The 14,234-nt window shown below is 40.2% G+C and overlaps 1 protein-coding gene across 1 annotated transcript in view; it reads left to right on the top strand.

Annotated features, from left to right (window-relative positions):
* Positions 1-5,442, top strand: part of TNIP3 (TNFAIP3 interacting protein 3) — a 72,827-nt gene extending 67,385 nt beyond the window's left edge. Inside the window, exons 8-9 of the mRNA XM_082244185.1 lie at positions 26-145; positions 5,098-5,442. Coding sequence (XP_082100311.1) covers positions 26-145; positions 5,098-5,232 — 255 coding nt within the window. The 3' untranslated portion in view covers positions 5,233-5,442. The remainder of the gene's footprint in view (positions 1-25; positions 146-5,097) is intronic.
* Positions 5,443-14,234: the final 8,792 nt, after the last annotated feature.

Here is a 14,234-nt window from a genome sequence, read left to right as displayed (position 1 = left end):
ATGTTCATGAGTTGTTTCCTTTCAGACCCTTGTGAAATCCACTCAGAAAACCAAGGATGACAAAGCACAGACAAGAATAAATATTCCAGCAAGGGACTTGGATTATGAGGATTTGAGTGCAGATATTGCAGCTCTTTTACAGCAGGTGAATTAATTTTTAAACACAAATAAATTAATTCCGTTTTAACTCATGTGCCCTAAGAAACTAATCTAGAGCTTTCTTACAGCTTGCAAAATAATTTGTTTGCTCTCTCTGTACTATTGATTTGAAATAAAAAATTATAAATGCTAAAAGAATGCCAATATTTTTTGAGCTACAAAACCTCACCAAATGTAAAGCTTTTTTAGATATGCAATATATATGTTTAGTAATGTATGTGAGCATGTTGTTTATGGAAAGAAATTATCTGTACTCAGAAATGGCCATCCTGAGGAATATGGAGAAAAAAGTAATATTTAACAGCAAACAGTATATTTTATAAAATAAAGGTGTATATAGTTGTAATTTGGTTTTGTATGAGAATTCTTAGAAAAATAATATTTAGCTTTCAGAAAGGAAAAATTACCTAACTGATGTTATAAAATGCCCCTTTGTGCTAAACGGCCCTCACCACCATAATTTTTAAGGAATAATAAAGTCCACTTTTAGTAGTCACCAACAGATTTCCAGGAAGTATTTTTACTCGATCTAGTTCATATATTCCACATTACCCATGCTGTTTATATTACCAATGCCTCAGCAACATTAACTTTTATTGCCTATCTAACTTAGGTTAACAATGTAAAACTTGTAGGGTGCCACCAAATCCTAGATATTCACATCTATTAACTATTTATTAAAATTTATATTAGCACAAGCAATGTGCATACTTCTAGCAAACCCCACCGATTTAATATCAGAAACCTGCCCCCTTCACTTTCTTTATGCAACTTCTGCTTTGTAAAATCTGCTTTACTACCTAATGTGTTGGGAAGTGATTCAGGTACGTAGGCAATATAAAGCACAGTGTTGTTTGAACAGGGCCTGAGCAGTTCTTTCTGCTGCTTTTATTGTACCTTGTATTTATGAGTGGTGCTTCTACAGTGTATACTTGAACAAGGATGTTTTGCCTAACACTACCAAACCCAAAAAAATATAGTGAATGACGGATACTTTGGGTACCATCCAGGGAAGGACTAGGAACCTTTGGACTGGAAGAAATACCCAAACAGCCAGCCCTTTCACAACGGCAGATTTCTGTTGGCAAAGTAAAGTGAACCATGGACAAAATGTGCCATGGGACCCCACCAGGGTGGACATGGTGAAAGGTAGGTATTTCTAAAGTAGATGGATACAACTCAGCATAAGCTTAGGCATAAGCAATAAGCGGCTCTTGGCATTTGGTCACTAGACTTCTCAGAGCTGCAAAAAAAGTTCACACCAGAGGACATCCCTCAGTTAAATCATGTGATTGCAGGTCTGAACAAGATAGCTACAATATTTTACCAAAAGTATAGGGACGCCTGCCTTTACACGCACATGAATTTTTAATGGCATCCCAGTCTTAGTATGCAGGGTTCAATGGTGAGTTGGGCCACCCTTTGCAGCTATACCAGCTTCAGCCTTTCTGGGAAGACTGTCCACACGGTTTAGTATGGGAATGTTTGACCATTCTTCCAAAAGAGCATTTGTGAGGTCAGGCACTGATGTAGACGAGAAGGCCGTGCTCGCCTTCTCCACTCTAATTCATAGCAAAGGTGTTCTGTTGGGTTAAGATCAGGACTCTTTGCAGGCCCTTCAAGTTCCTCCACCCCTAACTCGCTCATTCATGTCTTTATAGACCCTGTTTGTGCACTGGTCCAAATCATTTGGTGGAGGGGAATTATGGTGTGGGGATGTTTATCAGGAGAGTGTGGGAACATTTGACCATTCTTCCAGAAGCGCATTTGTGAGGTCAGGCACTGATGTGGACGTGAAGGCCTAGTTTTCAATCTCGGCTCTAATTCATCCCAAATGTGTTCTATTGGGTTGAGGTCAGGACTCTGTGCAGGCCAGTCAAGTTCCTCCACCTCAAACTCACTCATCCATGTCTTCATGGCCCTTGTTTGTGCACTGTTGCACAGTCATGTTGGAACAAGAAGGGGCCATCCCACAATTCTTCCTACAAAGTTGGGAGCATGAAATTGTCCTAAATGTCTTGGTATGTTGACGTCTTACTAGTTCCCTTCACTGGAACTAAGGGGCCAAGCCCAACCCCTGAAAAACAGCCCCACACCATAATCCCCCCCCCCCCCCACCAAATGATTTGGAACAGTGCACAAAGCAAGGTCCATAAAGACATGGATGAGCGAGTTTGGGGGGGGGGGGGGAGGAACTTGGCTGGCTTGGTCCTGACCTCAACCTGATAGAACAGCTTTGGGATGAATTTGAGCGGACACTGTGTGCCAGGCCATAGGCACACTCCTAAACCTTGTGGACAGTCTTCCCAGAAGAGCTGAAGCTGTTATAGCTGCAAAGGGTGGGCCCTATCAACATTGAACCCTAAGAACTAAGACCGGGATTCTTTTAAAGTTCATGTGTGCGTAAAGGCAGGTGTCCCAATACATTTGGTAACAAAGTGCATATAATGGTATATGTCACCACATATTACTCACTAATCTTATTCTGGTTGATGTCTGGGTAGTGAAGTAACTCCATTCAGGGAAACCAACCCAGCATATTTTATTAGTAGCATCACTCGATGCGTGCATGCATGTAAAAAAAAGAAGGAAGACCAAGCGCTCCAGATAGTGTAAAACCAGATACAGTGATACCTCGGTTCACGAACAACTTGGTTCACGAACAGAAAAGTTCATAAAAATATGCTCCGGATCACGAACTCCGCTTCGGTTCACAAACAAGAGCCATGGCCATTTTAATGCTATTTCCAGGCTGTCACATGGTCGTGACTTCCTGTAGGAAGATCGTGGAGAGAAGAAGAGACACAGAAAGAAGTACTGTGAGTACTGTGAAGACACTTTCAGTTACTTTTTGCTTTTTGGTGTGCTTTTTAGCACATACAGTACTGTACAGTACTTCTGTAACCGCCTCCCACCCGCCTCCCACCTGCCTTCCTCCATGCCAGAAGTCATCTCAAGCAAGGTTAGTGTTCTCTCTTTACACATTACTATACTGTACTAATGTGTATTGTAATTTGTTTCATATTTTTATGCTTCAAAAACCAAAAAAAAAAGGTCAGAACGGATTAACCGGATTTACATTGAACCCTATGGGAAAATGTGCCTCGATTCACGACCAATTCGGTTCGCGACCAGAGTCAGTTCACAAATTAAGTTCGTGAACCGAGGTATCACTGTATGCTATTTTATTAAAACAAATAATATTCACTACAAGTATGCAAAATAAACCAGTGCTGTCAGTAAACCAATTCCATCTATGATTCAGCCCACGAGCTAAAATCTTTACATATATGACTAGTTTTTATTTACCTAGCTGGACAAGAAATCTTTTCCTGGGAAACAATTTTATATGCAAATTTAAGTCTTACCAAAATTCCCTACTAGATGCAGGAAGAAGACAAACCATTGTTAATGCAAACATTTTGTGTTATTCATCTGATGAAAAACATAAGTGAATAAAGTGAAGTAAATTCACAATGCCTGAAACCTCTCCCTCCTTTAATAATCTTCTACATGTAAGAATATTCTTTATTATGCCTTCAATATGTGATATAGCAGATGAACGTACTGGATACTGTGTACTGTGCTGTGCATGAACTACTAAGATAGAAGGGGCAGGAGGTGTAGTAAAGGGAACAGTAATAGAATTTAAATACTTACTGGTCAATTTTCACATAAATCACACAACTTTAACCTAGGATTCACAATTTGTTTTTATTATTATTTAAATCCGATTGGAAAATGTGTGAATCCTGAATCAATGCCATGTGCGCCTTGTGTGAAAACATTTTAAAAATACCCATTATTGTACTCATAGGATATGAAGTATAATTATGAGCCAACCTATCTTTCAAACATACCTGCAAATCATAAATTGGTGAGAATAAGGACAGATACCAATTTGTTTCAGTTTATAATTTTCTAGAGAATATTAGTGCTGCACAAAGATAAATAACTTAGACACATACGGGTTGAATTTCTAAAAGCAAATTTTATGTTAGTTGCACTTTACAAGGACATTTTCCCCAGAGCTTAGTGAAGGTGATGAAGTTTCACTTTGCAAAGAATACCCAATCATGTTAAAGGAAAATTAAAAAAAAGATTTTTAGATTGCACACCTCAATTACTGCATTCTGGGGAAAACTCCCTTGCAAAGTGCCACTTCCCTTGCAAGGTGAACAGTATATTTGCTTTTAATAAATGAAACCCATGGCAAACCAAATGTGGTGATTGTATTGGAATTCAAAGATAGGTTAAAGATGACCATAACTGGTCAAAGCCAAAAAGGCTAGGCAGAAGTTTTGCTCTCCACTTCCCCCACCCCCATAACTTCAACTGACATTCAAAGAATTGCAAAAGACACAGAAAATCTGCCCCATCTGCATTCTCTGTAATGTAACCCAATTGCACCAGACACCAATGAGCTGATTTACTAAAACTGGAGAGTGCAAAATCTTGTGCAGCCCTGCATAGAAACCAATCAGCTTCCAGGTCAAAGCTTAGTTGAACAAGCTGAAGCTAGAAGCTGATTGGCTACCGTGCACAGCTGCACCACATTTTAAACACCCTAGTTTTAGTAAATCAACCCCCGACTGTCTATGAGTGAGTACTGCCTTGTAAAGTGACAGCCATTTGCACAACTTTACCCAGCTGGCTCACCCCCATGAGAATATAAATTGTACCTGTGCCACCTGGACATTTTTTGAGTTCTAGACTCTTGTCCAGAGAGCCTTGTATATAATGTAGCTTCACCTAAGATTATTCTGTTTTTTTGAGTCAGAATCCGGTGAAGTCAACAAAAAACGAGTGTAAGACAACCAGTTATGGTCAAATGTGGGTGGGGTGTGATCAGTTTCAAAAAGGCTCTAGCATTTCCCATATTTTATATGTATTGTGAAGTTGGGAAGTATACATGTGATATGTTTCATTTTTTTCCAGATCAAGATATATGAAGAAGACTTTAGACAAGAAAGAGCTGACAAAGAGAAGTTACGTCAAGAGAAAGAGGAACTACAGCAAACGAATCGGCATTTAAGACTTCAGATTCAAACAAATACTAAAGTAAGGCTGTGAATTAAAAGAACAAACCTCCCAGGTCAATAATGCACATTTTCCAATTTTAAAGAATTTTATTGCAGGTTCCTTCCTGCTTCTGTTAGGCAGAAGAAATATCAGTTCAGCTGCTGAAATTGTACAAACTAAGTGCCAAGATTGAGTTTCTTTTCAAATTCAGTGATGTCTGAAATATTGCCATTGCAACATATTTCCATTAGGTTTCAGTACACAGCACCTTTCTTCAAATTTTGTATTACAAGAAAAATATTAAAATAAAAATATATTTTCTTTGACAACATGTCTTAATTCCAGATTGATTCCAGATTTTTAGGATTTCCATAAAGATAACTGTAATTAATATAAACACTTTATATGTGTAATCTATACAATATTATATTATTTCTTAAAACAAAATAAATATGTACCTCATGCTCTGTCATATTTTTTCAAGTGCCAAAAGATCCACTAGTTGGCATCATATGTCTCTACTCTCTGCCAAGAGCCATAGCCTCTGCTATATATAGGTAATACATCTCTGACTGCTGATAATGTAATTCACTACAGCTAGGAAGACTGTAAAATTGTGAGATGGGATATCAATTATAATGGGATTTTTTTAAAGTGAGAGCACCTAGGGCCAAATATATGATGTCCATTGTATTTAATGGTAAGACCTTGGTCTCACATTCAGGGTAAAGAACAATTTAATGGGGGTCATACAAAGGTGTTGTAGTAGGGGATGCTCACTACATATACAGTAGATGTCATTAAGAAACAAAGATCTACATTAAACCATATAGGTAGCATCATGTTTGGAAAGAACCTTCAAGCATTCTTAATTATTATACTGAAGCTTTAAGGATTATTGTTCTGGATGCCATATACTGGTAAATGTTTCATTAACCACTTCTGGACCGGAGGGTTTTCCCCCTTAATGACCAGGCCATTTTTTTGCGATTTGGCACTGCGCTAATTTAACTGACAATTACGCAGTCATTTTACCCAAATAAAATTGATGTCCTTTTTTCCCCATCAATAGAGCTTTCTTTTGGTGGTATTTGATCACCTGTGCGAATTTTATTTTTTGCCCTCTAAAAAAAAATATACAGACAATTCTGAAAAAAAAATTATATATATATTTTTTTTTACGTTCTGCTATATAACGTTACCAATTTAAAAAAAAATTAAAAATCTAAATTTTTCATCATTTTAGGCCAATATGTATTTTGCTACATATTTTTGGTAAACAAAAACCCAATAAGTGTATATTGATTGGTTTGCGCCAAAGTTATTGAGTCTACAAAGAAAAGATTTATGTCATTTTTATTTTCTTTACTTTTTTAAATTTTTTTTTTTTTTTTACTGGTTATGGCTGCGACCTGCCATTTTTAGTGGGATGTTGACATTGCGGCAGACAGATCAGACACCTAACTGACATTCTTGACACTTTTGGGGGGACCAGTGACAGGGGTGATCAAAGAGGTAAATGCGTTCCCCTGCGTCCCTGCTGAAAAAAAACCCTGCTTAAAACATAGCAGGTATAAGCACAGAATAATTATGTATTTCAAATGTTTACTTGCTGTGTTGTTTTCTGTCAATTATTTTTTTTATTGTCACTTACAATATACTTTTGAAGTTGCTAGAAAATTGGAGTAATCCAGGAAGAGTCGATTCCCTTGCACAGCCCCCTCCTCTCCTTATATGTAATAGCTATCTCTTCTACTGTTGGGTTTTTTCTCCCCTCTCTCCCTTTACCTCCTTATATAACCATTCATGTAGCTGCTGCGGGAAGGAGCACATATTCTGGGGCTGCTGACATCACTTCCAAGATGGCACCCAGCAGCAGTCTCTGGGTTTTTTGGATGTCTACAAAAGAGAGGAGTTTACAGATAAATAACATGCAAAAAAAGTGTTCCACATTTAAATTCATGGGCAGATTTTTAATGAATGAATGGTTTAGCAACAGGGTCTCTTTATGCTCCCAAATGCTATCAAAGGTTTGAGTCTGCCTGACGAATATGATAAATGTCTTAGTTCTGACACTTTGGTACACTATATAACCAAAAGTATTGGGACACCTGCCTTTACACACACATAAACTTTAATGGCACCCCAGTCTTAGTTCATAGGGTTCAATATTGAGTTGGCCCACCCTTTGTAGCTCTAAAAGCTTCAACTCTTCTAGGAAGGCTGTCCACAAGGTTTAGTAGTGTATCTACAGGAATGTTTGACCACTCTTCCAGAAGTGCATTTTAAGGTTAGGCACTGATGTGGACAAGAAGGCCTGGTTCGCAGTCTCTGCTCTAATTCATCCCAAATGTGTTCTATCAGGTTGAGGTAAGGACTCTGTGCAGGCCAGTCAAGTTCTCCCACCCCAAACTCGCTCATCCATGTATTTATGGACCTTGCTTTGTCCACTGGTGCGCAGTCTTGTTTGAACAATCAGGGGCCATCCCCAAACTGTTCCCACAAAGTTGGGAGTGTGAAATTGTCCAAAATGTCTTGGTATGCTGATGCCTTAAGAAATCCTTTTCACTGGAACTAAGGGGCCAAGCCCAACCCCTGTAAATCAACCGCACACCATAATCCCCGCTCCACCAAATAATTTGGACCAGTGCACAAAGCAAGGTCCATAAAGACATGGATGAGCGAGTTTGGGGTGGAGGAACTTGCAGTCCTGACCTCAACCAGATAGAACACCTTTGTGATGAATTAGAGCGGTGATTGCGCGCCAGGTCTTCTCGTCCACATCAGTGCCTGACCTCACAAATGCGCTTACACAGTTACATAGTTAGTCAGGTTGAGAAAAGTCCATCTGGTTCAACCAATAAAAAAACAAAAAAAAAACAGTAAAGAAAACCCAACAATACAATCCCATATACACAATCCTATACCCGCAGTTGATCCAGAGGAAGGGGAAAAAACCCAGCAAAGCATGATCTAATTTGATACAACAGGGGAAGAAAAATCCTTCCTAATCCCCCGAGAGGCAATCAGATATGACCGGGATCAACTTTACCTATAAATATTAGTACCCATTTATATTATGTACACCCAGGAAAGAACCAGGCCTTTTTTTAAAGCAATCTACTGAGCCAGCCAGAACCACCTCTGGAGGGAGTCTATTCCACATTTTCACAGCTCTTACGGTGAAGAAATCTTTCCCTATTTGGAGACCATTCTGGAAGAATGGTCAAACATTCCCATAGACACAATCCTAAACCTTGTGGACAGCCTTCCCAGAAGAGTTGAAGCTGTTATAGCTGTAAAGGGTGGGCCAACTCAATAGTAAATCCTGCGGACTAAGACTGGGATGCCATTAAAGTTCATGTGCGTGTTAAGGCAGGCATCCCAATACTTTTTGTAATATAGTGTACATCAGGCTTTCTGTACATGAGCAAGGAGAGGACAGTGGATGTGTTTGGGAATCTCTACTGATTTGTAAATGTTATATAAAGAAGTTCCCTGGTCACAAACGTACACAAGAATACAGGCAATAGGGAATAGAGTGAACTTGTGCACTATAGATATGTCTGCATTGAGAACTGAAACCCCCAGGAAGTTAAGCTGTGCCCTCAATTCATCTCAAGACTAAAAGCTGAACTCCAGTTTTCGATTTTATTGTAAAGCTACATTGGTCTAGCTTAAACCAAATAAATGTACATATTCTGTATCTGTGGGACCCCTGTAGAAGTAGAAAATCACTGTAGTAGTCACAGCTCGTTCAGGGATTGCTGCTGTCTTCTGGGTCTTATGCTGAGTAGCTGCCCTTCCACACAGGGGATGCTCGCTCAGCACGACCACCATTCACAGAACTCCTTTGTTTTAGTGAATACAATGTGTTTTCTGATTGGATGAGGTGGAGAGGCAGTGCGATAACATCTTGACCTACACCTCGTCCAATCAGAGAACTCCTTACATTCTTTGAATGGTGGCTATGCTGAGTTAAGCCCCGTACACATGTAGCGATTGTCGGCCGTAAATATTCGGCCGCCGAACGATCGGCCGATTGTCGGCTTGTTAGTATGATGCTTCCGACAACCGACAGCGACTTTTCGGCCGAACAGAATCTGGTGTGCAGGCATTAAAATTTTTGTTGGCCAACACCAGAACGGCCGATTGTTCGCCAGTCTATCCTTAATATAAGGCTATCCTTCATATAAGATAGGGCCAGGGACTATTCATAGGATTCAGATATATTGGGCAGACTAGATGGGCCAAATGGTTCTTATCTGCCGACACATTCTATGTTTCTATGTTTCTAAGTCAGTACAGAATTCGGCCCGACAAACAGCCGATTAGCAAGACTGGGCATGCTCAGAAAAGAAAAAAGACACGGAAAGTTAACCATCAAATGACATCACTTCTGCAGACGGCTGTTGTTGGCCGACAAAATTCATGTGCAGTCTTTTGCAGTTTTCAGCCGAGAGGACAGCACCGGACAAAAGACGGCCGATCGTTCGGCCGACAATCACTACGTGTGTACGGGGCTTAAGCGACCCCCTGTGTTCACTATGCAGAAGGACAGCCACTCAATAAAGAACCCAGAAGACCTCAGCAATCACTGTAGAGGTGGTACAGTGATTCTCCAATTCCACAACAGTCCCATGGGTATTAATTATGTATACTTACAGTGGTCTTAACAGGACCAATGTAATTACGCTAAAAACCATACATGGAGTTCAGCTTTACTTTTCAAGTATTTTCTGCTTACTTCCTATATAAACTTGAGGCTGGCCTGCCATGATTTCACAGGGCATTTTCTGTCTCCACTATGTTCTACAAGTCCATCTCAATTTTATTCCAGGTTATGGAAAATACATCAGGAGTGTGTAACATCATCATTGGTCTTTGTAGAAATTCATAGAAAGTGAGAATCCTTTTGGAAAAAAAAAAAAAAAAAGAAAGTGAGAATCCTGATGGGGATATTTCACCAGCAGAATTCCAAGCATAAAAAGCTAGCATGGGAGTCACCTTAGCAGCAACCATTCAAAGCTGACATATAAGTTTTGGTTGACCTTTGATATATCATTAGAAAAAAAAGGTTGTACAAATAAATAGAAAAAAAATATTTAACTTTGGGCAACATTATCATGCATTTTAGCATTATTTACTATACTTACTAGAATTTTTAGTATGTAAAGATGGCTTGACATCCCTGGAGAGATTCAGTTCATTGTTGTGCTAGCATACACATCCTTAGTTGTCTGATAGGAATAACAACTTATCACTATAAAGTTACATCCCACGGACTGGATGTAAAATGACCTCTGCTATTTTACTTCCAGTAAATAATAAGCTTTCTGACAACAATGTATACTGTTTTATATATGTGGCATAACTATCCAAATTGATCCCACTGAGAAGGACACTGCATGCAAGTTATTTATGAGAGGTTAGGAGCAGCATGCTGTCTTATTGCCTCTTCTTTCCTATGCTATTAGCTCACTCTTATTTCCTGTCCTTGTATTTCTTTCATCCCTAACTGTCAGTGAGAAGTTTTCTCCTTGTATTCATTGTTTACAATCACAATATATTTCTGTGTTTAATAAAGTGTTGATTAGCTGCATTCAAGCTAAAGCATTTTGGAATTAAAGCAAAACGGTGTAATTTTGTGCATATGTACAAACTACATAAAAAATGTGTCGCTCTTGCAGTGCCAATCATTGTTAGTGGCACCCTAAATGAAAGCGCAGACAATCAGTTTTTCCCACACAAAGCTCGAAGCTCCGAAAGATACATAAGCTATGTTGCCACATTTATTGCACATAGAACAACCTCTTGAAATGAATAGACTGCCCTATGCATGTATCACACCAATGCGTGAATGTGTGAATGAGACCCAAGTGATTTAACAAAGTAACAACCAGGTTTATTCAGTAAATCAGTTAAAAGTCTAATCATGAGGTGTGCAGCATTCTGGGCAATGTTGGATTTCTCTACTAAGCTCACCCCCCAATACGTACACACACACACACATACTAAGGTTGGGAATCATCTATTAATTTGTGTAGGTTTTGTAAAAAAAAAGAGTTGTTTTACTGCTGTTTACAAAAGTCAATGGACAGGGGCAATTCCAGCAAAACAGTCACCTCCTCCAATACATAAACACTGCTCATGTGCAGTTAAGGAGCCAGCCGATTCAGGTTTGGATGGCTCCGACATGTGACATTACAGGTAGCAGAGTTGGAATCTGTTGAGCACTGCAGGTCCTTAAAAGTCCACCCAGTGTGCTGATACAGCCGCTCTTGCTTCTTGGCTTGTAACATAATTTGCATAGCCATTAGCCATCCGTGACCCTGCTGCTCTTCTACTTTAACTCCTCCTTGCACCACCCTAATGGGGGGTCCCTGTAGATGCCTCTGAATTTCTACCTAGGTAAGGTGGCCTGCCTACCTCTCTCTCTGCCCCCCTCCCCTTTGCAAACTATTCTTTTCTCCCTCCTCCTTCCTTCCCCTCTGCTCTATCCCCTTCCCCCTTCTCTGTGCATGTCCCCCTTTCCCCCCCTCTCTGTCCCCACTTCCTACCCCTACTCTTTCTCCCCCTTTCCCCTGCCCTCGCTCTCCCCTTCCCATTTCTCTCTCTCTCTCCCCCCCTACCTCCTTCTCCTCGCTTTTTTTCCCCCTCCCTTTCTCTCCAACTCCACCCTCTCCCACTCCCTCCTCTCATCCTTTCTTTCCGTTAACCATGTTCATCCCACTCTTCCTCTCTTCCTACATTTCCTCTATCTCCCTTCACTCTCTCTCCATTTCTCTCTCTCTTCCACTCTCTCTATCCCTCTCTCCCCTTCCTACACTTCCCCCCTTCTCCCCTCCCTCTCTCCCCCTCCACCCCCTCTCTCCCACTTCCTCCTCTCACCCTTCCTCTCCTTTATCAATGTTCATCCCACTCTTCCTCTCTTCCTCCCTTCCTCCCTTCCCTCTATCTCTCCTTTCTCCCTTCATTTCTCTCCCTATCCCACTCTCTCTATCCCTCTCTCTCCCCTTCCTACACCTCTCCCCCCTTTCTTCCCTCCTTCTCTTTCACCCTCCTCCCTCTCTCACTTCCTTCTCTCACCCTTCCTCCCCTTTATGAATGTTCATCACACTCTTCCTCTCTTCCTCCATTTCTCCCTTCCGTCTCTCTCTATCCTTCTCTCTCCCCTTCCTACACCTCTCCCCCCTTCTCCCCTCCCTCTCTTTCTCCCATCCTTCTCTTTCCCCCTCCACCCCCTCTCTCCCACTCCCTCCCCTCAACCTTCCTCTCCTTTATCGATGTTCATCCCACTCTTCCTCTCTTCTTCCCTTTCTCCCTTCCCTCAATCTCCCCTCCCTCTCTCCATTCCTCTCTCTATCCCACTCTCTTTATCCCCCTCTCTCCCCTTCCTGCACCTCTCCCCTCCCTATTTTTCTTCTCTCCTCCCCTTTCTCCCACTCTGTCTGTCTCTGCTCCCTCTCCCCCTTTCTCCCCCTCCTCCCTCCATGTCTGCCTCCTCATTCCACTTTCCTCCTCCCCCTTTCCCTTAACAGAGAAATCTGGAAATTAGTGTGATATATATGGCTATCATCCACAATGTATACAACAAAAAATGGACCAAAAAGATATCGGACTGTGCAAGCCAGAAAAAGGAGCATACATTCAACCAGTAAAAAAAATGATATATTTATTTAGATATTAAACCAGATCAAGGAAATCTGACTTTGCTAGTTTATTATTCAATGGGCTATTCATTTTTATCTTATTATTTTTAGACCTGAGTTATGTTTTGAATGTATAGATTTTTTTTGCCCATCTACATATAATGCATTCCAAAATAAGAGATTATGTAAAGTTGATGTATTCGTCCTTTTGACTGTTGTCACCAAGGCCAAAATGAAAAACCCAAAATGTTAGAGCTGTCACCCAAACAAGAGGCAAGGGTACATTTTCCAATGGTGACACCTGTTAATATAACAATAGTCTAGGGGGGCAATTTCCCTCACCTTGTAGAGATTTCCTCTCACTTCTTGTTTTGTCTTCAGCATATAAAGTGAAGGGAAATCCCCCCAATGGGACGTAGAAAGCAAAAAATAGAGGATTCAAACCTTTTCTATTCAAAACAAAAAAAAAATGGCTTTGCATACACTTTAGGCTTTTCTTAAATGTCAGTAATTTTATTATTTGCAATGAATATCTGGATGTGCAGGAGCATGGTTGTTTTAGTTTTCCTATTTGGCAGGGTATAACCTCAGCCACAGTATTGCACTCTCTGCTCCTTTGTCTCTCTGTGTGTTAATTAATTGTTCCAATATGTGATTTGAGGATAGCATCTTGTGGTATATATAAAATGTTTATGACGGGTAGAGACGGCCAAAGTACATCTCATGGGAAAACAGAAAACAACCCAACAAGCTGTAACAGCGGCTGTGCTAAGCCAAAAAAAGACTGAGCTAAATTACCTCTCTATGACAAACAAAAAGTCTTTAAGCATGTTTATATTTTGAGCTTGCTGCTGAGTTTTTGTTTGAAGTATTCATGAAGTCCATATTGTTGTAATAAGGTTTTATTATTCTGTGTAGCCAGATTGCCAGTGCTATGTTCCAGGCCAGCTTCCTCCAGATGTGAAGAAGGGAGACTGGTAAGAAAGCAGCTGTGTTTTGCACCCTTTTAAACTCTGTCTTATATGATAAAGGTTTTTAGCAGAGTCTCATGTGTAGTGAGGTATGATGATCTCTGAACTGCTATCTGGCATGCTCCTTTTGTTTGGCCAAGCTCAATGATTCTGTCTGTTCTAGCATGTGTCAACATATTATTGACCAAGTTACTGCATCAATATCAAGATGTATGCCCAAAGACAAGTGCCTAGAATGAATGTGTTCTTGTTACTCATAGCAACCAAATTACAAATATAATCTTTCTTGGTCAGGTTTGTAGACTTGGAGAATGATCTTATTTAGTTCAAATAACCAAAAAAGGAAAAAGTGGCACCAAGTAATGTGGAGCAAGTGGTCTATCTGGAACAGTTTATAGAATAAGTCCAATAAAAGTTCATAAATTAAAGT

This window comes from Pelophylax lessonae (genome assembly GCF_965119305.1).
Source record: "Pelophylax lessonae genome assembly, chromosome: 1".
NCBI lineage: Eukaryota > Metazoa > Chordata > Amphibia > Anura > Ranidae > Pelophylax > Pelophylax lessonae.
This window is presented reverse-complemented; position numbering and strand designations above follow the sequence as displayed.